Genomic DNA, 27,874 nt, shown 5'->3' with positions numbered 1-27,874 from the left:
TTGGAGCTAGGGTTAGGGTTCCTATAAGTAGGGCTTCCCACTCTATGGTTAGGGTTCCTAAGGATAGGGCACTTGGAGCTTGGGTTAGGGTTCCTTTGGGTAGGGCACTTGGAGCCAGGGTTAGTGTTCCTATGGATAGGGCTCCCCGACCTAATGTTAGTGATCCTAAGGGTAGGGCACTTGGAGCTAGGGTTAGTGTTCCTATGGGTAGGGCTCCCCACCCTAAGATTAGGATACCTGGAGCTATGGTTAGGGTTCCTATTTGTAGGGTATTTGGAGCTAGGATTAGAGTTCCTATAGGTAGGACTTCCCACCCTAGGGTTATGCTTCCGAAGAGTAGTGCACCTGCAGTTAGGGTCAGGGTTCCTATGGGTGGAGCTTCCCGCCCTAGGATTTGGGTTCCGATGGCCAGGGCATCCTACCTGAGGGTTAGGGTTCCTAGGGGTAGGGCTTCCCACCCTTGGGTCGTGGTTCCTAATGATAGTGCACTCAGAGCTAGGGTTACGGTTCCTATGGGTATTGGTTCCCTCCCTAGTGTTAGGATTCCTAAAGGTAGGGCACTTGGAGCTTGGGTTAGGGTTCCTATGGGTAGGGCTCCCCATCCTAAGAGTAGGGTTCCTAAGGGTATGTCATTTGGAGCTAGGGTTAGGGGTCCTATAGGTAGGGCTTCCCACCCTAGGGTTATGGTTCCTAAGGGTAGGGCATTTGGAACTAGGGTTAGGGTTTCTCATGTTAGCGCACTTGGAGCTAGGGTTAGGGTTCCTATGGGTAGGTCGCTCCGTGATAGGATTAGGGTTCCTATCAGTAGGTCACTTGGAGCTAGGGTTAGGGTTCCTATTGGTACGGCTTCCCACTCTATGGTTAGGGTTCCTATGGGTAGGGCTTTTGGAGCTAGGGTTACGGTTCTTATGGATAGGGCATCCCACACTACGATTAGGGTTTCTAAGGATAGGGCACTTGGAGCTAGAGAAAGGGTTCCTATAGGTAGGGATTCCCACCCTAGGGTTAGGGTTCCGAAGGCTAGGGCACTTGGAGCTAGGGTTAGGGTTCCTATGGTTAGGGCTTCCCGCCCTATGGTTAGGGTTCCTCTGGGTAGGACACTTCGAGCTAGGGTTATGGTTTATATGTGTAGGGTACTTGCAGCTAGAGTTAGGATTCCTATGGGTAGGGCACTTGGAGCTAGGGTTAGGGTTTCTATGCGCAGCGCATCCTGCCCTAGGGTTAGTGTTCCTAAGTGTAGGGTACTTTGAGATATGAACCCTAATCCTATAGGTAGGGCTTACCGCCCTATGGTTATGGCTTCCAATGATAGGGAACTCGGAGCTAGGATTAGGGTTCCTATGGGTATTGCCTGCCATCCTAGGGTTAGGGTTTCTAAGGGTAGGGCACTTGGATCTAGGGTTAGAGTTCGTATGGGTAGTGCTTCTCGCTCTAGGTTTTGGGTTCCTTAGGGTAGCACACTTGGAGATAGGGTAAGGGTTCCTATGGGTAGGGCTACGAGCCATAGGATTAATGTTCCTAAGGATCAAGCACTTGGAGCTAGGTTTAGGGTTCCTATAGGTAGGGCTTCCCGCCCTAGAGTTAGAGTTCCTAAGGGTAGGACACTGGGAGCTAGGGTTAGAGTTCCTATAGGTAGAGTGTCCTGCCTAGAGTTAGAGTTCTTAAGGGTAGGGCACTTGGAGCTAGAGTTAGGGTTCCAATGGGTAGTGCTTCCCACCCTAGGGTTAGGGTTTCTATGGCTGGGCACTTGGAGTGTGGATTAGTTTACGTACAGGAAGGGCTTCCTGCCTTAGGGTTTGCGTTCCTAAGGGTAGGGCACTTGGAGCTAGTGTTAGGGGTCCTATGGGTTGGGAACTTGGAGGTAGCATTAAGGTTTCCTTTGCTAAGGCTTCCCGCCCTAGGACGAGAGGTCCTAAGTGTAGTGCCCTTGGAGCTATGCTTAGTGCTCCTATGTGTAGCGCTTCCTCGGCTAGGGTTAGGTTTCCTAAGGGTAAGGAACTTGGAGCTATTGTTAAGGTTCCTATTGGTAGGGCGCCCCAACCTAGGGCTATGGTTTATGGGTAGGGCACTTTGAGCTATGGTTAGGCTTCCTATGGGTAGGGCACTTGGAGCTAGGGTTAGGCTTCCTATGGGTAGGGCACTTGGAGCTAGGATTAGGGTTCTGAAGAGTAGGGCACTTTGGAGCTAGGGTTACATTTCTTAAGCGTAGGGCACTTGGAACTAGCGTGAGGGTTCCTATAGCTGGGCACTTGGAGTGTGGGTTAGGGTTCCTATTGGTAGGGCGTCCCGCCCTATGGTTAGGATTCCTATGGGTAGGGCACTTGGAGCTATGGTTAGGATTTCTAAGGCTGGGCACTTGGAGCTAGGATTAGGGTTCCGAAGGGTAGGGCACTTGGAGCACTTGGTTCCTAGCGGTAGGGCATCCAGCCCTATGTCTAGGATTCCCAAGGGTTGTGCGTCCCGTCCTAGGGTTAGGGTTCTTAAGGTTAAGGAACTTGGAGCTATGGTTAGGGTTCCTATTTGTAGGGCGCCTCGCCCTTGGGATACTGTTCCTAAGAGTAGGGCACTAGCAGGTTGGGTTAGAGTTCCTATGGGTAGGGTGCCCCACCCTAAGGTTAAGGATCTTATCTGTAGGACACTTGGAGCTAGGAGTAGGGATTCTATGGATATTGCCTCCCGCCCTAGGGTTATGATTCCTAAAAGAAGGGCACTTGGAGCTAGGGTTGGGATTCCTAAGTGTAGGGCACTTCGAGCTAGGGTTGGGGTTCATATGTGTAGGGCTTCCCGCCCTATGGTTAGGGTTCCTAAGGGTAGTGCACTTGGAGCTACAGTTAGGGTTCCTATGAGTAGGGGACTTTGAGCTAGGGTTAGGGTTCCTATGGGTAGGGCATCTCGCCCTAGGGTTCGGGTTCCTATGGGTAAGACTCTTGGAGCTAGGTTTAGGGTTCCTATAGATAGGGCTTCCCGCCCTAGGGTTAAGATTCTTAAGGGTAGGGCACTTTTGGCTAACGTTAGGGTTCTGAAGGGTAGGGCACTTGGAGCTTGGGTTAGGGTTCCTATAGTTTGAGCACTTAGAGCTAGGGTGACGGTTTCTAACTGTAGGGCACTTGGAGCTAGGGTTAGGGTTCCTATGGGTAGGGCATCCCGCCCTAGGGTTAGGGTTGTGAACGATAAGGAACTTGGTGCTATGGTTAGGGTTTCTATGGGTAGTTTGCCTCACCCTAGGGTTAGGGTTCCTATGGGTAGGACACTTGGTGCTAGGGTTAGGGTTTCTATGAGTAATGCTTCCAGCCCTACCGTTAGTGTTCTGATGGGTAGGGCACTTGGAGCTAGAGTTAGGGTTTCTATGGGTAACGCTTCACGCCCTACGGTTAATGTTCCTAAGGGTAGGTCTCTTGGATATAGGATTTGGGTTCCTGTAGGTAGGGCTTCCCGTCCTAGGCTTATAGTTTGTAATGATAGGGCACTCGGAGCTTATGTTAGAGTTCCTATGGGTATTGCTTCCAGCCCTAGGGATAGGGTTCCTAAGGGTAGGGCACTTGGAGTTAAGGTTAGGGTTACTATGGGTAGGGCACTTTGAGCTAGGCTTAGAGTTCCTATGGGAAGGGATTTCCTCCCTAATGTTAGGGTTCCTATGGGTAGGGCACTTGGAGCTAGGGTTAGGGTTCCTATGAGTAGGGCTTCCCACCTAAAGTTAGGGTTCCTAAGTGTAGGGCACTTGGAGTTAGGTTTAGGTTTCCAATGGGTAGAGCACTCTGTCCTAGGGTTAGGGTTTCTAAGAGTATCACACTTGGAGCTGGGTTATGGTTTCTATGGTTAGGGTTTCCAGCTTTAGGGTTAGAGTTTCTATGGGTAGTGCTCCCTGCCATAGGGTTACGGTTCCTAAGGGTAGTGTACTTGGAGCTACTGTTAAGGTTCCTATGAGTAGGGCATTTGGAGCTAGGCTTAGTGTTCCTAAGGGTAGGGCACCAAGCCCTAGGGTTAGGATTCCTATGGGTAGAGCACCACGCTCTAGGGTTAGGATTCCTATCTGTAAGGCACCCCGCCCTAGGGTTAGGTTTCCTAAAGGAAGGGCACTTGGAAGTAGGGTTAGGGTTCCTATAGACAGGGCGTCTCGCTCTAGGGTTAGGGTTCCTAAGGTTAGGGAACTTGGAGCAAGGGTTATGGTTTCTATGGTTAAGGCATCGATCCCTAGGCCTAGTGTGCCCAAGAGTTGGACGCCCCGTCCTAGAGTTAGGGTTCCTATGTGTAAGGCACTTGACGGTAGGGTTAGGGTTCCTATGGGTAGGGCGCCTTGCCCTTGGTTTAGGATTCCTAAGGTTAGGGCACTTGGAGCTAGGGGTAGGGTTTCTATGGGTAGTGTCTCCCACCTAGGTTAGGGTTCAAAAGGGTAGAGCACTTGGAGCTAGGGTAAGGGTTCCTATGGGTAGGGCTTCCCACACTAATGTTAGTTTTCCTAAGGGTATGGCAATTGGAGCTGGGGTCAGGGTTCTTATGGGTAGGGTTTCCCACCCTAGGATTACGGTCACTTCGGGTAGTTCACCTTTAGCTAGGGTTAGGGTTTTTATGTGTGCAGCAATTGTAGCTAGGATTAGGGTTCCTATGGGTAGGGATTCCCACCCTAGGGTTAGGGTTCCTAAGGGTAGAGCACTTGGAGCTAGTGTTAGGGTTCCTATGAGTAGGGATTCCCGCCCTAGGGTTATGGTTCCTAAGAGTAGGGCACTTTGAACTATGGTTAGAGTTCCTATGGATAGGGCACTTGGAGCTAGGTTTAGAATTCCTATGGGTAGAGCTTGCCACCCTAAGGTAAGGGCTCCTAGGGGTAGAACACTGGGAGCTAGGTTTAGGGTTCCTATAGGTAGGGCTTCCTGCCCTAGGGTTAAGGTTGCTAAGGGTAGGGCACTGGGAGCTAGGGTTCATGTTACGAAGGGTAGAGCAGTTGGAGCTAGGGTTAGGGTTCCTCTCGATAGGGCTTCCCGAACTAGGGTTAGGATTCCTAAAGGTAGGGCACATAGAGCCAGGGTTATGGTTCCTATGGGTTGGGCACTTGGAGTGTCAGTTACGGTTCCTATGGGTAGGGTATCCCACCCTAGGGTTAGGGTTCCTAAGGTTAGGGCACTTGGAGCTAGGGTTTTGTTTCCTATGGGTAGGGCACTTGGAGCTAAGGTTAGGGTTCCTATGGGTAGGGCTTCTCGCCCTAGGATTAGAGTTTCCAATGGTAGGGCACTTTGTTCTATGGTTAGGGTTTGTATAGTTAGGTCACTCTGCCCTTGGGTTAGGGTTCCTAAGGGTAGGGCACTTGGAGCTAGGGTTAGGGTTCCTATGGGTACGGCACCCCACCCTAGGGTTATGGTTCCTAAGGGTAGGGCACTTGGAGCTACGGTTCGGGTTCCAAGGGTAGTGCTTCCCGCCCTAGGATTAGGGTTCCTAAGGGTAGGGCACTTGGAGCTTTCCACACTAGGGTTAGGGTTCCTAAGAGTAGGGCACCTGGAGCTAGGGTTAGGGTTTCTATGGGTGGGGCACTTGTTTCTAGGGTTAGGGTTCCTATGGGTATGGCTTCCCACCCTATGGTTAGGATTCTTAAGGGTAGGGCACTTCGAGCTAGGGTTTGGTTTCCTAAGGGTAGGGCACTTGTAGCTAGGGTAAGGGTTCCCAAGAGTAGGGCACTTGGATCTAGAGTTAGGGTTCCTATGGGTAGGGCTTCCCGCTCTAATGTTAGGGTTCCTAAGAGTAGGGCACTTGGAGCTAGGGTTAGGGATCCTATGTCTAGGGTTTTCCACCCTAGGTTTAGGGTTCATAAAGGTAGGGCACTTGGAGCTAGCTTTAGGGTTCCTATGGGTAGGGCTTCCCTCCCTAGGTTTAGGGTTCCTTAGGGTAGTGCTTTGCACCCTAGGATTAGCGTTCCTAAGGGTAAGACACTTAGAGCTAGTGTTAGGGTTCCTATTTGTAGGGCTTTCCACACTAGGGTTAGGTTTTCTAAGGGAAGGGCACTTGGAACTAGCGTTAGGGTTCCTATGGGTAGGGCACTTGGAGCTAGCATTAGGGTTCCTATAGATAAGGCTTCCCGTGCTAAGGTTAGGATTAGGCGGCAGGTTTTTATATATGTTGGTGATGCCCAAAATGGTGGTGAACACCGCCCCGGTCCTGCCCTGTATGCTCGAATAAAATGTAACTACAAAGCGTCAGCACCACAAGATTACAAGAGTGAATTTAAAGTGGAAGTCAGAAGCAGCACTTTTCTGCTTCAATATTCTGTATTATATTTTGTTGCACCTGTTGTGACGAAGTGGGAATGTTCTTAAAGTTTTCTCTGAATACTGTGTGGGTGCCTCAGTTTCCCCTGCAAGGTGCCAGCCTTAGGTATTGGGGACAAAGACATCTGGTGGCCTCCTTGTCCAGAAGAGAGACAAAGGCTAGAGGCTGGAGTGTCAGTTTGGAGCTGGCTGGGGAAATGGCGAGAGGTCCAGAACTTGGGTCTAGGCTCCCCACCCTCCAAGATGGACCTGACTGAGGGGTCTTGTTTTCTGTAGCTACAAGCTCTGTTTCAGACTGTGATCCTGTCGTCTAATTAATCTTCTGTTTTACCGGCTGGCTGACAGTCACATCTGACTGCAGAGTTGGGGTGCAGGGACCTCTGGTTGCCCCAGGACCTGCCTGGGCACACTCACTGAGGAAAGTGCATGGTGTGGAAGGGCATGCTGAGTGTTCCGGGGTCAGACCCAGGAAAGTGTAAACTTCTTGCCCTGGAGACAGTATGCTCAGAGCGAGGAGACTCCCCCAGAGTCCTGACTGGCTTTGTATGGAGTAGTTCCAATGCATCTCAGCATCCCCTTCCACACTATGCACTTCCCAGTAGTCCGCACAGGCACTGACACTCTCTCCTGGCCTTTGTCTCTTTTCCAGGCGTTAGGAGGCCATCTGATCTCTTTGTTCTCCAACACCTTCAGTTGGCACCTTGCAGGAGAGCGATCCAGGCCATCAGTTGCCCGGAGACAGGGTTTCGGCCATTCTCTGTGCAGACAGCATCACACTGGCTCTCTAGGGCTCTACAACAATCACACACCCTTATCCCACCATCTAGATCCTTGAGAAATGCATAGGGGAAACTGAGGCACCCACACAGTATTCAGAGAAAACATTAAGAACATTCCCACTTTGTAACACCTGTATACTTTAAAGGGTATAAAATAATCAAGTATTGTGCTAAACACAATGATACTTCAAACTAACCACCAAATTTAAGTTGCACGTTTTTCCCCTCAAGTGAGGGCTCTGGGATGGGGCTGGGGATGAGGGGTTCACAGTGCAGGAGGGTGCTCAGGGTTGGGGTGCTGGGGGTGCAGGCTCTGGGGTGGGGCAGGGCTGGGGATAAGGAACTTGGGATGCAGACAGGCTGCCCCAGGGCTAGGGCCAGAGAGGACTCCCCCCACTTACTGGCAGCAGCAAGCTCCAGGGGAGGGACCTCTCCTCTCCCCCTGCCCCACAGCACACTCACTCTGCACCATGGTCACTGCACATGCTCCTAGGGACTCTCTCAGGTCCAGAAAGCTCACTCGCCTCCCTTATGGTGGTTACCAAGGTGGGGTTGCCATCATGTGTGGCCTCCCCTGCTGCTGCCCCTCACCATAGCCTCACTGGGGATTGGGGATGGGACTGCCCCTTACCCAGCATGGGGCAAGAGTGGGGACTGCACTAAGCCCCAGCTGCTCAGGTCTAGGAAGCCCCGCTCCCCCATCTCCCTTGTGGTGGGTGGGTGCTGGGGAGTGAGGTGGCGGGGACAGCAAGCACATGTGGCTTCCTTCCTCCCCTGCTGCAGCCTGCTGCTCCTCACCCTTGTCTCACTGGGGATGGAACTGCCCCTTGCCCAGCATTGGGCAGGAGTGGGGGCTGCGGGGGGAGGAGGTGGATCACAGAGTCAAACCTCACCGAAGCCCCAGCAGCTGCTCAGGTGAGTGAGGTCCACCCCAGATGTCCATCTCCTGGCCGGAAGTCCCCTTGGCATCTCCTCCATGTGGGTGCCGGGGTGGGGGGGCAGGGGAGAGAGCTCCTAAACACGTGCCTGCCTCTCCTGCCGCCTCCTCTCTTTCTCTTCCCCTTCCCAGGTGCTCCAAGAGGCTGCCAGCGGCTGATCTCTATAGCCTTAGGCAGAAGCAGCACAAGCAAGGGAGAGAGGCACCGGCTGTTTTCTTTCTGGCAGGGAAGCTCTGAGGTGGGGGAGGGCCCGCTCCAGGCATGGCTAGGGGAGAAACCCAGCTCCAAATATTGGTGGAGCACAGCCCTCAGCCTTGAATATTGCTGGTGCTCGAGCACCTTGAGCCCATATAACCTGCCGTCCCTGCCCTCAAGATTGTTGGCCACACATAGGATTATGGGCACAGCTGAAGTGGGGTAGAGCTGAATACTACCTTTTTTCATCTCTCCTACCCACTAGTGCTGGACTAGATCGATCAAGAGGAATTTTCCAGTGTTATTATCCTTGAATCTACACTGGTGTGGGGCAAGTCTGTCATGCCTCAAACAGAGACTCTTCCCAACCCTCTCTTCTTACTCGTCCTAATGTTTGAATGGAAAATGTCAGGCCAGGTTCTGATCACAATTATATTGGTGTAACTGTGGAGAACCTCCATTTAAATCATCGGTGTGTCCAGTCAGAATCTGGTTCCTGTTTCGAAATCTGGGGAGCAATGATTAATTTTTGGCTTCACTAAATAGGATTTTGTTTTTTGTTTGACAGCGCTAGAAGCAGTGCTGAAGATGCACTCAGAAGGACACATTTTCAAAGCAAGCATGCTGTTTTTCCTGTCACTGTATACTAAGCTCCCTTTATCCTTAGGAGATGCGTTAAGGCATTTATAAGGCTAACTGTCCTTAGTAGATCCTGTGAGTTGTCTTGGTGATGACCCAGTAGGGAGAGTCTTTTGCAGAGAGATTGCTTGTGCTGGAGCCCTGGGGCTAAATTCTGCAGTCCTTGTTTTCATTTGTGAGTCAAAAGGGTAATTCTTGTGGGTAAAAGCTGTAGGATAGGGGCCCCTTGATATGCAATGAGTTGTATTTTCATATTCATAAGGAAAAGATTTAACCACTGTGGAGGTTTGAAAATAATTACAACGATTTCTGGTTGGAAAAGAGGAATGAATTATGAACAGAGGAGTCTGGACTCTTAAGGGATGATTTCTGATTCTAGAATTTACTGAGTAGTAATGATATTGGTACTTCTAACACTGCAGATCAATACCTATATCACTTCACAATGCTAGTGGATTATTTCAGACTGAGGTATCTTCCTGGTATGAAGTCTGAAGCATAGACTTTTGATATATCTGTCTGATTAATTTTGTACTTTGATAGAATTAATTATTTTTTGTCAAGGTATAGTCAAGGTCCAGACTCCAGAGAAACATTTTTCACATGCAATAACAATTACGATGATGATAATAATAAGAGAATAAAAAGTTATCACAGTTGGTTCAGAAGTATCTGGTGGTCTGGATTTGGCCCGCAAACCGCCTATTGACTACCCCTGTGTGGCAGGATGGACTAGATCCGGAGTTCTCATGGCCCTGTGTCACCCTGCCCCAGAATAGAGCAGTGAGAAGTCCTCCAGGCACCCTAGAGTGGCTGCAGGGGAGGGGCTGCTGGAGCAACCAGTAAAGGGTCAGAAGGGCCAGATAAAAGGCAAGCATCAGAACAGAGCCTTCAGCTGCTGTGTGGAGCTCGATGAAGGAGTACCCAGTGCCAGGCTGGCTAGATGAAGGATCAGGTCTGCAGAGGTCACTGCGGAGAGCTCACCAGAGAGAGCCAAGCCCAGAGAAGACTGCCAAAGGTTCCTGACTAGCTGGACAAGCAGCAGAACCAAGGAAAGGTCAGTGGAGGCAGGCTGAGCCCAGGGTACTGAGCACAGAATCTGGCTAGACCAGACAAGGGTACCAAGATGGGCCCTGCTGGTCTGGTTGCAGACTGAGCCCAGGGAGGGCTGCTGAAAAGGACAGCAGCTGAGGGTACTGAGACGGGCCCCAGCTGGCTGGTTGAAGAAGGCAGTGCCTCTATGAAGAAGACTAAGAGCTATGGCTTCATACCAGTACCATGATAAGAACTTGGGACTGTACAACCAGAAGGGAAGACAGCTTATGCGGCTTGACCAGAGGGCTGAGTCACTGAAGACCCACGGAGACAACCCCACTGGCTCAGCCAACCTCTATAACAAGTGTAACTACTTCTATAATATATTCAAACATCTACATTAAAAGAATATCAAGGTTGCAAAGTCAAGCACCAAAAAGTTCGGAAATACCTGAATATAAGGTTTCTCCTGCAACCTTATTCCGGCCCCCTTGTGTATATGCATTATGATACTAAGTTTTTAATTACAAATAACCATAAAGTTTAAGGCCAGAAGAGACCACAAGATCATTAGTCTGACCTTTTGCACATCAGAGGTTACTAATCCCACTCAGTTACATCTATATTAAACCCAATTATTGGGATTAGACCAAAGTATTCAGACTTCAGGAGACTAAACCACTGTGTACCACAGGCAGAGAATAGGAGGGACCGAGGCATAGCAGTGCATGAGGTCCCTGTAATAGCAGCAAAATGATTTGGTGAGATGCACCCACATGATCCTAGCAAATAACCTGCATGCTATTTTTTTTCCAAAGGATCCTTGCCTCATTCAGTGCATGGTCCTTCTTCCTACAATATCAAGGGCATTTATAGTGAGACAGAGTACTGTTAGAAATAAAATGAAATCCTAAGGATGCAGGGTTTACATATGTGTTATGCAGTGCAAAATGTCCATCTGCCTTTTGCACTTATAAAACCATCACATCTATTCTCACATTTTCTGTGTACCTTTGAAAATGTATGCTTGAGTGAATAAATTGAATAGTTGGTAAGAACAGATGAAAAGAACATTTTCCCCATAACTATGAAACCCAGATAGGGTCTGCTAAAACATACCAGCTTCTATCTCAAAAGATTTTATTAAATGACAGAGAGATGCATATATGGCAGAAAACGTAGATACTGTTAATTTATACGCAATGGGAGACCTGCAAGGTCTATTTTAAAAGGAAGCCTAATACGTAAGAAGTCACAAAAAATATTTAAAATGTGATAGATCTAGAAAAATAAAGTACAGCAGTTTCTAGGTTCTTATATAGAGTTGCCAACACTTAAGATCTTAAGAGATTTAAAATGTTTGTTTAGCAAGCAAGTAGAATTGTACCCTCTTTCATTTGAAGCTTAAACAAGCTCGTAACTCAATGCTACTGTTTAATGAATATATATATACACACAGAGAGAGAGAATTAGAGTAAAATTAGCAGATCCTGATAAAGAAAACATTGAAAGTTCCTTCTCTTGTTATAAACTAAAACAAGCATACAAAAAATATCCAAGAGAGCACTTAAAAGTAGGTAAATATCCAGGGAGGATGGTTTGATAGCTAAATGTTGTTAAAATTATTGCGACCAATATGAAGTTTAGTCCTAATGGAAACTGACGGAAAGTTTTGCACACATCTTAACAAGACTATAATTTCTTTTGTGTTCAAGAAATGTAGAATCCCACTAGTCTGTATGAGCACTGAGACATTGGGCCAGATCCCACAAGTGACTCCAAGAGAGCAGAGTCCCTGCACTGCTTAGAGTTCTGTAGAAGTCTGTGGGCGCCATGTAGGTACAGGGTTCAGGATCCTGCAGGATCAGGCCTCAGGGCTCAATCAAACCTTCCCTACTGAAAATATTGAAAGACTCCCATTGAGTTGAATCAGGCCCTAGATTACTACTACACGTAGAAGTAAAAATCTGTGCCAAGATCTTAGCATTAGGATGGAGACAAAACAGACATAACTGTACATCCCTCAGAGACTGATCTTTAGAAAACTGAAAAATTCTGATATCCTACTTTCAACAGATATGGCCGAAATTTCTCCATTGGAATATGAGACACAGGAGATCACTTGGGAGGTGGTGTATTGGTGAGATAATGAACCATTCCAAGCTGGTTTTGTAAAGTGTTTGCTTGTGTTTTGCTACTTCCCCACATATACACAGCTGTGTATTGTTTTATAGAACTATATTAACAGACATTTAAAAAAAAAAGAATAGAAAGAGTGGGGAATGGCAAAGGGAAAAAAATGCTCAAGTACTTTTGTGCTGCTTGCTCCTCCTCTTCCTCCTCACTATCTGCAGCCTCTGATGCCTCAGTTCTTATTCCCTGATCTTTTCCAGTGTCAGACACTGTACGCTCTTCCAAACAGTTTTCAGAAAGTAGTCCACAGAGGTGTATATTAACTGATTCAAGCAGTGAGGCAGATTGTGCAAATTGCTCAGTGAATGCATTTAGGACCACTGTAAAAGAAAATCCCATCCTGCGGTTGTTTTATTTGCTATGGAGCAGTGTGACACCAATAGCTGTTTAGGGAAAGTGACATAGCCTCAACATTGTGACTCCTATACTGGGGACATTTTTCCGTGAGACTTTTAAAGTGCCATATACCCATGGATTTTTTTTTTGCTTGTCAGCACATTTCCTTTCTTTTCTCTGTCTTTGAAGATAGATTCCATAGATAAGATATCTTATAGATATCTATTTATTGACTACAGTCTAAGAAAGCTCTCCCCTCAGACCTAGACCCTCTGAAATATTCTCTACAAGCTCATTGACAAGCCTTTGCTATTCTTCTCCTCCCTAGCTTTAAGCCACTCTCATAATTTTTTTCTACTCTCTGTTAGTTTATGTCTCTATCTGCCAGAAATTCTTTACTCTGGGACTTACTCCTTTCCCATTTTTGGTCCTTCAGAACCCACATTTCAGGGCATATTGCAAAGATTGTTTATTCAAGGTTTTTTCCTGAGTTGAGTTGGGATTGAGTAGGCTGAATGAACAGGCTCTTATTTGTTGTGTGCGCTAAGGAGGGCGTTAGCACTAGTATTAGGTGAGCTTCAATTGCTTTCTAAGAGAAATTTGAAAGTTTGAGTAATTCCTGTGACTACGGCTTGAAGATCGATACAGCGTCTGAGGTGAAAGAATAAATAAGTTTCAGTGACTCAGTGCTGAAACCCTCTGTGTTCAACTCTGATCTTCTCCTGTCTTAATCACATTACTTATTTAGCTGAGGATGCAGAAAAAAGTGTGTGTGTGGGGGGTTGTGTTCATTAATCTGGTTGTTAGGAGATACTGACACTTCTGTTCTTTAACAGGACAGCATACCATTGATATTGAGCATAGCAGTAATGGTGGTGACAGTAAACCCTTGTAATTCAGACTTGTTTGATGTTACAGAACCTTCAGACCTGGTGATAGTAACACAGGCAATTAACTTTTTCTTTTTACCTTTTTATTTTGTTTGAAATTGAGTCTGAGCTTTGTCTGTGATTTGCAGCCCATGGCAAAAGGTTTATGAAGTGAGACTTCATGTTGTGATATGTATAAAACTATTGAAATGACATGGTTATGTTGGTAACACAGAAAAATGAAATGTTGTGCTTTAAAAATCAGAAACTTGGAACCTTTATAATGGTATAGAAAGTTTTTGGAGTATTTAAATCTCCACCCCACAACACTCCTTTTTCTCAATTTCACAAACACAGTGTTGCCTATTTCATGCAATCAGAAACAAATGGAAATAGGTGCCAGAAATCTGGATTAACTGTGTGAATGAGATGGAGAACAGTGTGAGCAAGAATTATCCCAAGAAAATTCAATAATCAATGTCTTTTTCATAGTGGGCCTGATCCAAAATTGATTGACGTTAATGCAGAGGGTTGGCTTTAATGATCTTTGAATCAGGCCTAATATGAGAAAAATCTCATAATGGACCATATTTTTGATATCTTTACTCAAGATTAGTAGAATCTTACTTCATGAGTGGTCCCACTGATTTCAAGAGAGGTGTTTATGGCATAAAGGAATAGAATCTGGCCCTGTAACCAAATGTGTGTCAGTTGTAACTTACTGGCTGTTATTGAGAGAGCTGCCATTGATTTCAGTGGGAATTCCCCATGCAGTAAAAGGCCCTGCTCTTTTCACCTGTGACATATTTAGTGTACTTTGTGTCTCTCAGAAATAATTTTCCATTTCCTTCACTGGGTTTTCTGCTCCCTCTTTTCTTTCAAGCAGTGGACCACAACTGACCCTTATTCAGCATGTAGAATTCCAATGGATGGCAATAGGACTTTTTGCCAGAGTAACAAGGACAATTTATGTTCCCTGTTGATAGGTTGCTGCTGGTTCTAGCAGTAAAAATAGCAGTTACAATATGAGTACATAGTGCTGCAGGCCTATTTTTCTAACACTTATGAGGAAAGATTAGATTTTATTAACCATTTCCTAATCCCATTTACTGCAGGTGGTTAGCATTGCCATCAGAGAGATGGTCCTGAGTTGAAAAACAGAGATAAGAATTCAGATCCTGCCTTTTTGATTTGCAAGGTTTAGGAACTAGGAATGGATCTGATACAGAATTTAGGGGCTGTCCATCAATTACATAATACAGTTTTTGGTGATTTTCAGAACCCATACACCGCTTATAACACTGTAACACTAAAACAAACATGCAGTATTAAGAACCCACCCACTCCCTAATGTGTTATATAATTTAGGACTGCTCCATATCAACATAGGGCAAAATTCTGATTATATTATATTAAGAAAATCCATACTATTTTAGAATAATAGTCCGCAACAGAATTGGGTAGGAAACAGTTTTACCTTCTTGTCAGAGATTTTGAGATGTTTTCTCAAATGGTCACAAAAAGTCTAAATCTCAAATTTTCATGAACCAGGAATCCTGGGGGGAAAATGGATTGGGTCAATGAAAATGTTTTGTTTTGATAATTTCCAAATGTTTCATTTTTCATATTTGTAATCTTTTTAGTATAAATTAACACAAATCTGAAACACAACTCATTTAAAAAAAAACACTTTTTTTGTTTCCAAAATATCAAAACATCCAATCTTGACAATTATCATTTATTTTATTTTATTTTTTAATCAGGAGAGTCATCTAAACAGATCCTTTCCTTGAACTATTTCAATTTTGTCTAAATATTTTATTAGAAAATCACAATTAGCTCTTGACAACACTGTAGCTTATAATAGTACTACTGCAATGATCTATGTGATTACTGCAGGGTAGTGTATTCATTACTTATAAGAATGCCTCCTCCTCCCCCACCATTATGGTTTTGGTTTAGCCATGTATTCAGCCATAAAATTTAGCTTTGGGTTTGAATTTCAGCCACCACTAAAGTTCAAGGATAATTGAATTCAGAGTTCTGAATCAGGCCCCTCTCTAACTGGGATAGATATGGGGCAAAAATTCAGAGCTGGTATAAACAGATGCAATCCATTGATGTTGGCAGGGTTCATAGATTCCAAGGCCAGATCATCTAGTCTGACCTCCTGTATAACACAAGCCATAGAACTTCCCCCCCAAAAAACTTCTAGAGCAGATCTTTTAGCAAAACATCCAGTCTCAACCAGCTGTATACTTCTATTTCAGATTTGGTCCATAATATTTACTGTAAATATCTGGATACATATAATCCTGGAGCCTTGGCCTTCCTGCTGCCCTGCAAGAACAGAGTATCTTTTTCCCCAAAGCTCATTCTTATTAATGGAAATCAGCCTTCATGTCAGAGCAGGAGGCATTTGAAGGCTCTGGGATTGTACTATTCCCAATAGGAAAATCATCCAATGAGTTTGTTTTAAAGAAATCTTGATTATCAGATAACACAACTCAAGCAATTCTTAGATTAGCACATAATAGAAATAAATATTTCATTAAAGAATAATGAAAACAGATGTGTGATCTGTCATGTGACTCTATTTTTATGCCATCCGTTATAATTGCTGCCCTTTTAAAACAAAAATGAATCCTGAGCTCTTACTGAGCTAGTGTAAGTGTTTCCACGTAAGCAGTATCCTCCAGCTGAGAGCTCTGGAAATATGGGCCCTTAGAAAGAGACATTCTTTCCTATGCCTGATAAGAGCCCTAGAGCATCATGGTTTAAAAAGACCATTGCTCTGGTGGATTAGATTTCCCTTGGCATTCTTACGCTTCACTTACTACTAAGACGATTCAGTAACTTGAACTCCTTGCTCTCTTTTCACAGACAAATGATTTCATTAAAAAGTATGATTCAAAACCAGAATTAATGGGGCATGGAGGAATCTTCCCAGAGAAACTACTTTACACTGTATTTTGATTTAACATTTATAGAGGCTCCTGTGATAGGGGTTCTTTTTGCTATGGTGGACATGGCTGAATTTGCTGCTGCATATCCGGTGTTGTATTTCCCATTCTAAGTATAGTGAATGCTGTGAATATGGCAGTGATTTAAGGGTGGTGATGAGGCTAATTATTATTTTTTTAATGATGCCTGTTCTATATGATTGTAAGTTGTGAATTTCAAGGCATAGCATGGTATTGCAGCTGTTGTGAGCATGATGTTAGTCTTTAATTTTGTGTAGATTTATTTTTTTCCCATTGCAGGTCCCAATACAGCAATGAGAACCATGTAGGCACCATGATTTAATGGGACTTTATATGGAGTGAGGGACCAGGGGAGGAGTCTACCACATGGATCTCCTTGCAAGATAGGATTTTTAGTTTGGCCATTAACCACATTGTTTTCAGAGTTCCAAATCACACTTTTGAGACTCACAAAGCTGTTTCACTTCATCAAAACCCTTTTAGATATAGGAAACCAATCTTGCCCTACACTTGCAATAGGAGCTCTGCCTGAGCAATGACTACATGAATGACTGCTGGTTTGGGCCCTGTATTGGAGATATTTCTTAAAGATAGTCTGTAGCTCAAACAGAAGTTATGGGTTTGATGCAGGAATTACAGCAGGAGGTTCCATTGCCTGTGCTGTGCATGAAGTCAGAATAAAAAATGGCCCTTTTCGCTTTGAAATCTATGAAATCGTTGGACTATGGAGTTCTGAAAAAAAAGCTCTGTTTGCCCTGTGTAACTTGCTCCTGTTTGTGAAGTTAATGGAAGAACTTCTATTGACCTCAGTGGGGAAAGAATCTAAGTTTATGTCAGAAAGTAAGTTGTAGAAATGAAAATACATCAGAGGTTTGATTGATTTTGCTCTGCTGGTTTGTAATTTCATTGCATTTTTAATGAGATAAAAGGCAGAAGACCTCTCACACACTTTTCTGGACATCTGCAAGTTCTTTCCACTCTAGTATCAACAAGAGCCAACTTCAGCTGGACAGATAAGAGTACTCTTTTTATACTGATATTTACCTAAATATAAATAACATGAAAAAGTTTATCTGTTTTTAACCATGTATTTTTTCTTTCCTTTTCTTTATTGTAAATTGGGTATGAATCTAACCATCCTCATGATTCCCTCCCCCTTCTTTTTCCTCCCCAGCTATAATTAAAACTGCCCTCCCTAACATGGACAGGGAAGCCAAAGAAGAATACTTTGTGGTCATCCAAGCAAAGGACATGGGTGGACATATGGGCGGACTGTCTGGAACCACAACAGTGACAATTACACTCACTGATGTTAATGACAACCCTCCCAAATTTGCACAGAGTAAGTGTGCATGTTCTCCTGATTGAGTATGTAGTGCACCTCTTTGTATTTTAACATTATATTGCATTTGCTAATGGCAGAAATGTAGCAAGGGCTATATAAAATATCCTGGATTACTGACTGACTAAGAGCTTTTGGAAAGTGAGGGCTAGTCTGCACTAGGGGAGGGGATCGATCTAAGATACGCAACTTCAGCTATGTGAATAATGTAGCTGAAGTCGAAGTATCTTAGATCGAATTACCTACTGTCCTCACGGCGTGGGATCGACGTCCACTGCTCCCCCTGTTGACTCTGCTACTGCCGCTCACTCCGGTGGAGTTCTGGAGTCAACAGGAGCGCATTCGGAGATCGATATATCACGTCTAGATGAGACGCAATATATCGATCCCCGAGAAATCGATTGCTACCCGCCGATACGGCGGGTAGTGAAGACGTAGCCAGAGTTGTGCCCATATACATTGATGAGCAAACACACACACATGCAAAAGGATCGGGGGGGGGGAATGTTTATTGTGTTGTTGTTTCTAAGATTCTAGTTACTTTTAAATGCAAACCTGTCTTAGGTGAAGGTAGGTACAGTAATATTAGTTTTAAAAGACATACATAGTTGATAAAAGAAATAAAGGTTTTACTGAGTATGAGAGGAGAATATATATATATATTTTAAAATTATGAGTCTAGTTAATTGTTGACCTTTAATTCAAAATCCATATTTACTGCTATGGTTCGAATGCATGTCTTGCTGGGTTAGGTTAAAATGATTTAGCATCCTGCTGAGCTTCTCTGCAGTGCTTTGTAATCTGTTTCAAAGTTTAAAAAAAGGAACATAACTGGTTTGATTTTATTTGGAATAGTGTATTTTAATGTCATGATAGAATATATTCCTCTAATCTTATCTAATCATCCAGGCTATTTTTCTGAGGGGTTAAGTGAGTGGGCAGTTAGGGCTGGGAAATATTTTAATGTTGACATTGGGTCATCTATACTTCTCTACATATGCGATTTTAAAGCAAATTATTTGTGTGTCCAAGGTGAAATTCATCCCATTAAGATGGAGATACCTATGTACCATTTTAAGTACCACTTTCCACTTTTGTGAGGATTTAAATAGTATCTTATGCCAGATCCCTACACAGAGTAAATGTAAGTCCTAGAGTTTAGGATAGACACATATACGTGGAGGGAGATGAAGAAAATAAAATAAAATAAGTAAGCAGCTATAAAGGGTTACTTCTGAACAAAGTTATTTTAATGCCTAATTTCACTGAGGTTTATAAGTGCTAAGTACTGAATGCACAATCTTTTTTTTCTTATTTCTCTTGTTATATTATATGATGAAATCCCTGAGTTTCTTACTTCACATCACATTGTGTCACCTTGTGCATCAGTGCTATACAATGTAAGGTGACATGCCCCTTTACAATGCAAACATCTACAGATGAAGCTAATATATAAGCTGTATCACCATAATGCAGAGACATTTATTTTGAATATGTGCAATGTACAGTAGTTCTAAATCTGTAACTATAGGGCTACTTTGGCCAGATACCTAGCTTTTGTACTTACATCAGAATTAGTTATACCTTTGTCAAAGGTCTTTAATGCCAATATGAAATTATCTGATAGTGTCTGTCTAGGACCTAGGAAACAGACAAGCAGATCAGAAAATCATTACAAAGCTGATACTAATTGTCTCTCTTGTTGGGAGTCTCAGCCTGGAGATCAAGGACTGAATGGATATGGAAACTAAGGGCTTGTCTACACTTACCGAGGGATCGACGCATGGCGATCGATGCATTGGTGGTCAATTTAGCGGGTCTTGAGAAGACCCGCTAAATTGACCTCAGATCACTCTTCCATCGATTCCTGTACTCCTCCTGAATGAGAAGCGCAAGGGGAGTCGACCAGAGAGCGTCTCCTGTTGACATAGCGTAGTGTGGACCCTGCAGTAAGTAGATCTAAGTACATAGATTTCAGCTACATTATTCATGTAGCTGAAGTTGTGTAACTTATATCGATCTCTCCCCATAGAGTAGACAAGACCTAAGTTGTACTTTTACCCTACAAACTCCTCACATATATCTCCATGTGGTCACTCCAGCTTTGGATTTTGAAATACATTGACAGGGCAGTATGAGGAAGCCTGCACCACCACTCCATGTGATGTACCGGCTAGGTGGACAATTAATGTGGACTAACACTCTTTCAGATCTAAACATAAATACAGACTGGGTTGTCAAGTCCAACACTTTTCATCAGTTCAAAAATTCATATATAGAAATTTCTTTTTTATTTATATAAAGCAATAAAAGAAAAAGAAACACCTTATAAAGAGGATGCACATTGTTAAATATTGTATCTTGACACTATTGTCAACATGGCCTTTGAGAACTGAGTATTCATAGTCAGGCTGGCTACTATTGCAGATTAGTCACGGCTCTAATCTTATACAATCATTGTTCAATTCCTTGACACTTATTAGGACACCTTTGTTAAAGCACAATTTGCATTTGTCTGTAAGCCAAAATAAGAAAGGATCATGCTTACAATGGAGCCTTACCAGAATGAAATGGAAATTCATAAGATGTAATACATGCTGCTTTCACAATAAATTGTAATGAACCCAGTGTGTTTTATCGGTTTATTGTTTCCAGGCAGGACACAAATATGTGTTTATGGTTAGATTTGAAAGAGCCTCCCGGGTTTTAGAAATGAAAAAGATGAACTTTCACTACTTCTGTGCTCTCTTGGAAATCATTTTAGAGGCATTTTATAAAACATTGAAGTTTTTAATCCAACAGTTTACCATAAGATTATATTCAGAAGAACAGCTCACTGCTGTGAAAAGTTAGAATGCTTTAAAATAAGCTTAGAATGGACTGCTAGTCACAGTCTGAACTATGATGTCATGGCAGACCTCTTCATAAGTCTTAGGGACTTTTTTTATCCATTACTCAAAACAACATGGAAAAATAAATGTTAATTCTGTATATCTTCTTTGTAAATCAGAGAAAAAAATACCTCCTTAAAGAATTTCAATCAACTGTGTAGAGAGACAAACCATGATGTGTGGACAGCAGTATAAATCATGAATACATAATTTAGTCTCTGGAGGAAACTGATTACTATGGCTGCTCATTGTTTCTGAGCTTTTATGTGTTTGAGGATTCTCAATGATCTTCAAATTATGTCTTCAGCCTGGGAAACATTAAAGAAAAAATAAATTATAGATTAAACTGCTGTTACTTTCCTGCCCCATACAAATGTCAATTTTATACTGTAAACACAGTGACACAAATGTTAATGACATCAAAAGAGAAGAGTTTGTGTAAAGTGAACAGGAAAAAATTGAGAAGGAATCCAGTTAATTTTAGGGCAGATTATATATATATATGCTTTTTGATATCCAATGAATATATTTCTGTATTTTGTATATTTGCCCTTTTTCTTACTCAGTTTTGAATGTTGTCATTGTAGTTAATACACTAATTAGTTAGACTAGCAATCTTTTCATCAGCAAATCATGGTTTCAGAAAACAAAAAGCAGCATATTAGGCTAAAAATTACACACTGTGGTGGAGCAAACTTTCACTGAGCGGGAATGAAAAGAACAAGTCCAGATCTTCTACCACAGGATGTTTGTAACATACTTGTCTGCAAACTTGAATTCTTTCAACTCAGGAACATTCCTGAAGGTGACATGCTCAGCCCTTACCTGTAGCTACAATGGGTAGAGATTATTAAGAAGCTGCAATAATTAGGCCATCTGTAGAGGATTTCAGAAAGCAGAGGCCGTGCATGCTTTGTATGCATCTGCTGGCGTCCGGGTCTTTACTAAAGCCAGGAAGATATTTCATCAAAATAGGTGTTTTGGTTCTCTTCTTAACAAACTAGTAATCTGAGGGATAAAACATGGAATTTCAATAAAAACAGACTTTGCATCTCCTTTAAATAAATCCTACTTGAATATAAAGGTGTCTGAAGTACCATAACCGATTAAAATAAGAAATAAAATACAATTACTGAATTTTCACATAATGCAGGGCACATATAGGGCTTTCCATTGGGATTAAGTCATCCCTTGGCAAAATTGTAAAGATGTTAATCCCTCATTATGAAGTAGGTATTATTTCCTTTGAAACATGAGTTGGGGAACATTTCCTGCCTCTCTCCTAATTAGTGAGTTTTCTACCTCACAGAAGAAAATATACTGACCAATTAGATTCTGACCAGAAATTAACAGAAGGTAAAGTTTATGGTCAACAGAGCAGTGAAGATTTTAAGTCACAAGAGACATCTTTAATGTATCTGATAAGTTTGCTGCAGGGCACAAGCTGAAGTGTAGTAATTGGATTTTATCAAAAATGGTCTACAAGTCTGTAAATACAAAGGTAAGTTCAAAAGTGCCTTGCAGTAAATTACACATTGCATCTTTCTGTGCTGAAAATAGCTTAATATTTTATGTTTGGCAACACTGAACATCCCCGCAGGCAGGAGATAGGATAATATAGTGAGTGAAACAAGAACATTCACATCAAGTCAACAGAGCATTCCCCTGTATGGAGCACATTATGCAGCTTTAAGTAAATAATTTGTTTAAATGCGGTTTGTATCGGTTGCACATCTCAAGCATTTACTTTGGGGAAACAGATGAATAAAGAGCATGAAAGGGAATCTAGAATCAGGCTTAATGTTTAGTCTTTTCCTCTTGTTTGTAAGGTCTGTATCACTTCTCAGTAATGGAAGACATTGCTCTTGGGGAGCCAATAGGAAGGGTTAAAGCAAATGACCTGGATATTGGAGAAAATGCTAAGTCATCCTATGACATCATTGAAGGAGATGGAATGGATATATTTGAAATCACATCAGATGTTCAGACTCAGGATGGTATTATTAGACTGAGAAAGGTAAATGACAACTGTGTAAAATTAACTTTCATCTATGTACAATTATTCAGTTTCGCCGTTGGTCAAATAATTTGTTATGGTATTTGGCCAGCTGTTTGGCTAGTTGAATCTTGATCAGTTAATGTATAATTTATGAGTATTTATTGAGTAATAAAGTATCTGTAATCCAGAGGGACCAAATTCTGCCACCTCTACTCATGTAGAACACCACTTTACTCCATGAGTAGTGATCTAAGTGGACCTACTCAGGGCATAAGGAAGTACTCAGCATGAGTAAGGGTGGCAAATTCAGGCCCAAGCTAAAGCTTCAGGTCCACTACTCCTTTTTGTGTGTGTATTTAGTGCATGTGTGTATACAACATGGAGGGTTGTGTACTTGCTTGTTTGAAGAGGCACCCATCTAGCCATGTACATACAGAAGACATCTGAGGTGAAATCCTGGTCCCACTGAAATCAATGGCAAAACTCATGTCTTTTAGAAACCTGGCTCTAAATATGACTATAAATTGTAACATTATAAAAGTGATCATGAAAATGTTTGAATTCCATGCCTACCACAAAGCACTCTAATAGTCTTTTGTAATTAAACAGGTATAATACATTTCCACAGGACGTTCTAGCTGGAAAATAAGAATCCAATATGAATAGATAGTTAACATTCAACTTTGTGGCTATTATTAAATTAAAAAGGTCAGAATGAAAATGGTTTAATATACTTTTACAGTGCAGACCTATTCATAAGAAATATATAAAGAAAAGAAAAACTATGTATGCATCTGTGCTTTAGATTCTCTTTTCCACAGGTTAAAGACATGATACAAGCTCCTATACTCTGTTAATTATTGTATGCTGTGGGCCTACTTTACAGACTAAAGCAATTAGCCTTTTGCCCCATTTCCCTCACCAGTTATTTCATAACTGAGCCTCTAACATACTGTTGTTTCGCATATTCATCCTGACAGCAATAACCACTTTTGTTCCCTGTAGCAGAAAATGTATGTAAGGAGACATTCGCCAAAGGTGTGGGGTTTTCTTTCTTTTCTTCTTTTATTTCTCCTCATCCCCCTGCAGTTTTAAATTCATTCAAGTTTAGACAATGTAGAGTAAATTTTGAATATGGTACTCTGGGGACTAGGCTTGACATATTCTATGGGATGCTGTCATTATCATGAAGAATTTGAAATTGCTAAAAATGATACAGAAGGTGTGATTGGCAAATTGTGAATATGCTGATCTACAATCACCTATTCATAAGTACAAAAGCTTAGTAATTTCTGAGTAGACAGAGAAGCAAGTGCTTGTCATGTTTACTAGAAATTGTTGAGAAAGAGCAAAGTCCAATTAGAGCTGGATTCATATCTAAAAATCAACACAATTTTTCAAAGTAAGAATATATATTTAAAGCTTTCAGAGAGTTCCTGAAAGAGTTTTGTAATGCCTGCTTGTGTTCTTGTTTGCATTTGCATTGCAGATTTGAGACTTCTCTGTCCTTTTCTTTTTTCCACTGAACATTGTAATGCAAATCTTTCAGAGCTTAACAAATTTGCGTTTTTGAAATTTGAATCATTCTGAGACATGAGAATTATATTGTGAATATACTGATGCAGATGTGCATGAAACTGCAGATCTGAATCGTAGATGCTCATCAGTTCTCACATTTGAAGATATCATAGACTTGTTTTTTACTATATGACTCATTCCTTTACATCAATAACATTTTTTTCCAAATCTTACATTTTGATGTACAGCAATAAAATATCAAAAACAATGGCAATGATGGTGAAGTTACATTGGTGGATTAGCGTAATTGGCTCCATGTTTATCTGTCTGAAATTAAAGAAGGATACAGCAATATAAACTGCAGTAGTTATAAGAAATTCCTGAGAGAGATCTGCCTCATTTGTCACTATACATACTGACGCAAAGACTTATTTGAGGTGTACTAATATAAAAATACTTTTTATATGATTATCTCTAAATTACTCTGCATAATACCTCTTCTGCCTAAAGAACAATAATTGCTAGTTCTTTACATTTTTCATACTGTTCTAAAAAATAATAATATATTTATTCCACATGGAGCTTGTATAAGATTTCTCCTTATCTCCAACTAACACTGATTAAATGCATGCACATCAGGTAATCACCAGTAAAATTTTATCGTGAATCTAACATGAAATTATGATCATGCAATTCATGAGAGAGAATATATCATTGTGAATTTCTAGTGAAATAATGCAGAAGAAAAAAAGATGAGGGACTGCTTTCACTGAGGCTTAATACTAAACATATCAATAAATGCCCAGATAATTTACAGGTTGGATTTCAGGGAATGGGAAGTGATTGTATGAAAACTCAGTGAATGTACTTAAATGCATGTAACTTTCATCCATCAGCATTATATTTATTTGTTCTGGCTTCTCTGGTCATTAGTGCAAGTCATTTATCTTTGTCATTCTTAACAGCCCCTGGACTTTGAGACCAAAAAATCCTATACTCTGAAGGTAGAAGCAGCCAACGTTCATATTGATCCTCGCTTCATCAGTGGAGGACCATTCAAGGATACAGCAACAGTAAAAATTGTAGTGGAGGATGCTGATGAACCTCCAGTCTTTTCATCACCTACTTATCTACTGGAAGTGCATGAAAATGCTGCTATTAACTCTGTGATTGGTCAGGTGACTGCTCATGACCCTGATGTGTCTTCTAGTCCTATAAGGTAGTGCTGCTTTAAAGTTATCCTTAAAAAAGCTGCTGTCAGAATTCTAAGTACATTATTAGTGCAATGGATGATAGAGTGGAGAGCAGTTTGTTCTCACTCTCCGTGTTACATTTTTGAGAAAGCATTGTCTTTCTGTGTTTCACTTGAAAAACATCTTTGCTGTGTTAGATGTCACACTTCTAATCAAATAATTTTCATAATTAAAAAACATAAGCTGTTTTGTTTCTTTCCCAATTCAGTTGTCTTGTCCAACAATGGGAATTAAATGGATATAAGATATATAGGGATATAAGAAATCTGAGTGCAGCATTTAACTTATTAATGTTTATTTCACTTACTGTGTTTAGTTTGAAATAATCCTCCAGCTTCCTCGTTAACAATCCTGAGTACAAGGCAATTCCACATAATTGGCTGTAATATTGGAAATATTTCTTTTATAGTCTGGACTGAATTTCTTAAACCAAACTCATCCCTGATTTAATGCCAATGAAAAGAACAGTGTTTGCACCAGGGAAGAATTTTGCTTCTTTTTTTTTTTTCATTTATATTTTCTCTCTCTTTGATCTGACCCAAATTAGATAAAATCCACTATTAAGGTTTTATGCAAATTAGAATTATTTCTGTCTGATTTTTATTCACACACATCTTTTCCCTTTGCTAACCTCTTATGTGATAACATCAGACAGTTCCAAAAGAACATTTTGTTTGTTGTGTGAAGGAATTCTGGGCCCAATGCCTAACACTTAGCTCAGGAAAAACTCCTTTTAAAGTCAATAAAAGTCTTATCAAAATAGACTGCAGAGTCAGTCCCACAGTGAGAGTATATTTTGAAAGAATTGATAAAGTTGAAGCCATATGACTTCTGATAATATTATCCACCACCCCACCTTTCTGCCCTCATGAAGTGTAAGTTATACCCATTCTGCACATATAAGGATGACAAAATGATGCTAATTACATTATTTTACCGCTTACACCCATTTTCTGACCACTATCGTTTACATCATTTAAACAATGTGGCCAAGGACACAGTTTTACCATATCACACAATGAGCCACAGGTGGCACACTAAGTTTGACTAACTTACGGTAACAGGAAATTATTATTTCCTCAGCAGATTTGGAAAAGTTAACTCCTGTAGGACTGGTTTGTTTGGAAGATTACTATTAGTAAAGAGCCTTTCACCTCTAGGACATCAATTAAAATCTAGTTAAGTTTAGTAAGTTTAGTAACCAAAGTTTGTTAACATCTAATAACTGTTCAGGTTCTTTTGTGAAATTAATGGATGATTACAACCTAGTTCCTAATGGGCACATCCAAATTAGTGTTAATTGGCACCTCTTTTTGTCACTCTCAACAGAGGGACTCTGAGAAGTGCTGATCGAGTCAATTAAAAATTACTGACACATATTTATTTTGAACAGCACAGCATATTTTCTCAGGATTTAAAAAATAGCAGAAAAAAAAGGGAAGAAAAAATACACACATCTTGATCTGTCTTATGTCAGGCCCCATGGGTCTTCATCCCTAATTTTGTGGATTCATCACCCTCCAATCCTCCATCTGGCAGCTCAGAGACAGCAGCTAGGACTAAGGTCCATGAAGCCTAACTGGGACCATGATCCACTTCTACACTCTGATTGGGAGAGCTCCACGGGTCCTGACTGGGCTGCAGCCCCTATTTAAGCCAGAGGAGGAAACAGGAAATTGTCTGTAAAAGTGGGATTCATCCTGCCATTGGCCACTGGTGTTTACGTTTCTGCCTTCTGAGCCTGACCTGCTGGTATCCTCACTTGGCCTGACACTTGATAACTGATTCTTGATCCCTGCCCTCTGGTTTCTCCCGATTCTGATCTCCTGGTGTTCCAACTCAGCCTGATTCCTGGTAATTGGCTTCTGGACTGTCAGCCCATGCCTAATGTTAACCCTAGACAAGGATGCCCATGCCCCAGCCCTGACATCTGAACCACTTCCTTGCTTAATTCCCCTCTGGATATATAACATCGTTAAGTCTTCCCTTTCTTCACCTTATGTGCACATGGTACATCTCTCATGATGTTCTCCAAAATCTTATACAAGCTGAGTGGCAGAACCAGATAATGCTATTTCTTGATCAAATTATATAAAAACCATATATACCCTTGATATAAGAAAAGACAGAACTGAGCCTATTAAAATGAGAAATGCCAAATTCTTTAGTGTAAATTCAATTATTTTTTCTTTAAAAAAATAAATACACAAGATGATCGGACTAATTTAAAAAAAAAGTTGGCATCTTTCCACAGTATTTTCTTGTTAACTAAATGAGAAAAGTACAAAGTATAATTTTCTGCATTTTCATGCTTATTCTTGGCATACAACCGGTTAATTCTGGCACTAGCTAGTATAGTATTAGTTGGTTCCAGAAAGGCCTAGTGAATTTAAATATATATTTTATCTCTTGGACAAATTATTTTAAAAAATAAAAGAAGATCATGAGATTTTGCATCTCTATGATAGCACTATTGTATATTAGAGCTGGGCATAACATTGACAATCCATTTTGTGGAAGATTTTAAGATTTCAAGATTTGTTTTTTGTCACTATTTGGAACAAAACCCACACATTTTAAAATAGTCTGAAAGAAAATTTAAAAAATAAAAATAAATCATTTTGAGTGAAAAAATATTTTGTTTTGATT

The 27,874-nt window shown here is 41.7% G+C and overlaps 1 protein-coding gene and 1 long non-coding RNA gene across 2 annotated transcripts in view; one reads left to right on the top strand and one right to left on the bottom strand.

Annotated features, from left to right (window-relative positions):
• The window catches only part of LOC127034257 (uncharacterized), a 127,480-nt gene that overhangs the window by 11,877 nt on the left and 87,729 nt on the right, over positions 1-27,874 (bottom strand). The window lies entirely within an intron of this gene.
• The window catches only part of CDH8 (cadherin 8), a 213,917-nt gene that overhangs the window by 103,899 nt on the left and 82,144 nt on the right, over positions 1-27,874 (top strand). The window contains exons 5-7 of the mRNA XM_050922868.1: positions 17,397-17,564; positions 22,285-22,472; positions 24,938-25,191. Coding sequence (XP_050778825.1) covers positions 17,397-17,564; positions 22,285-22,472; positions 24,938-25,191 — 610 coding nt within the window. The remainder of the gene's footprint in view (positions 1-17,396; positions 17,565-22,284; positions 22,473-24,937; positions 25,192-27,874) is intronic.

The sequence above is a fragment of the Gopherus flavomarginatus genome, chromosome 14 (assembly GCF_025201925.1).
Source record: "Gopherus flavomarginatus isolate rGopFla2 chromosome 14, rGopFla2.mat.asm, whole genome shotgun sequence".
In the NCBI taxonomy this organism is placed as follows: Eukaryota; Metazoa; Chordata; order Testudines; family Testudinidae; genus Gopherus; species Gopherus flavomarginatus.
This window is presented reverse-complemented; position numbering and strand designations above follow the sequence as displayed.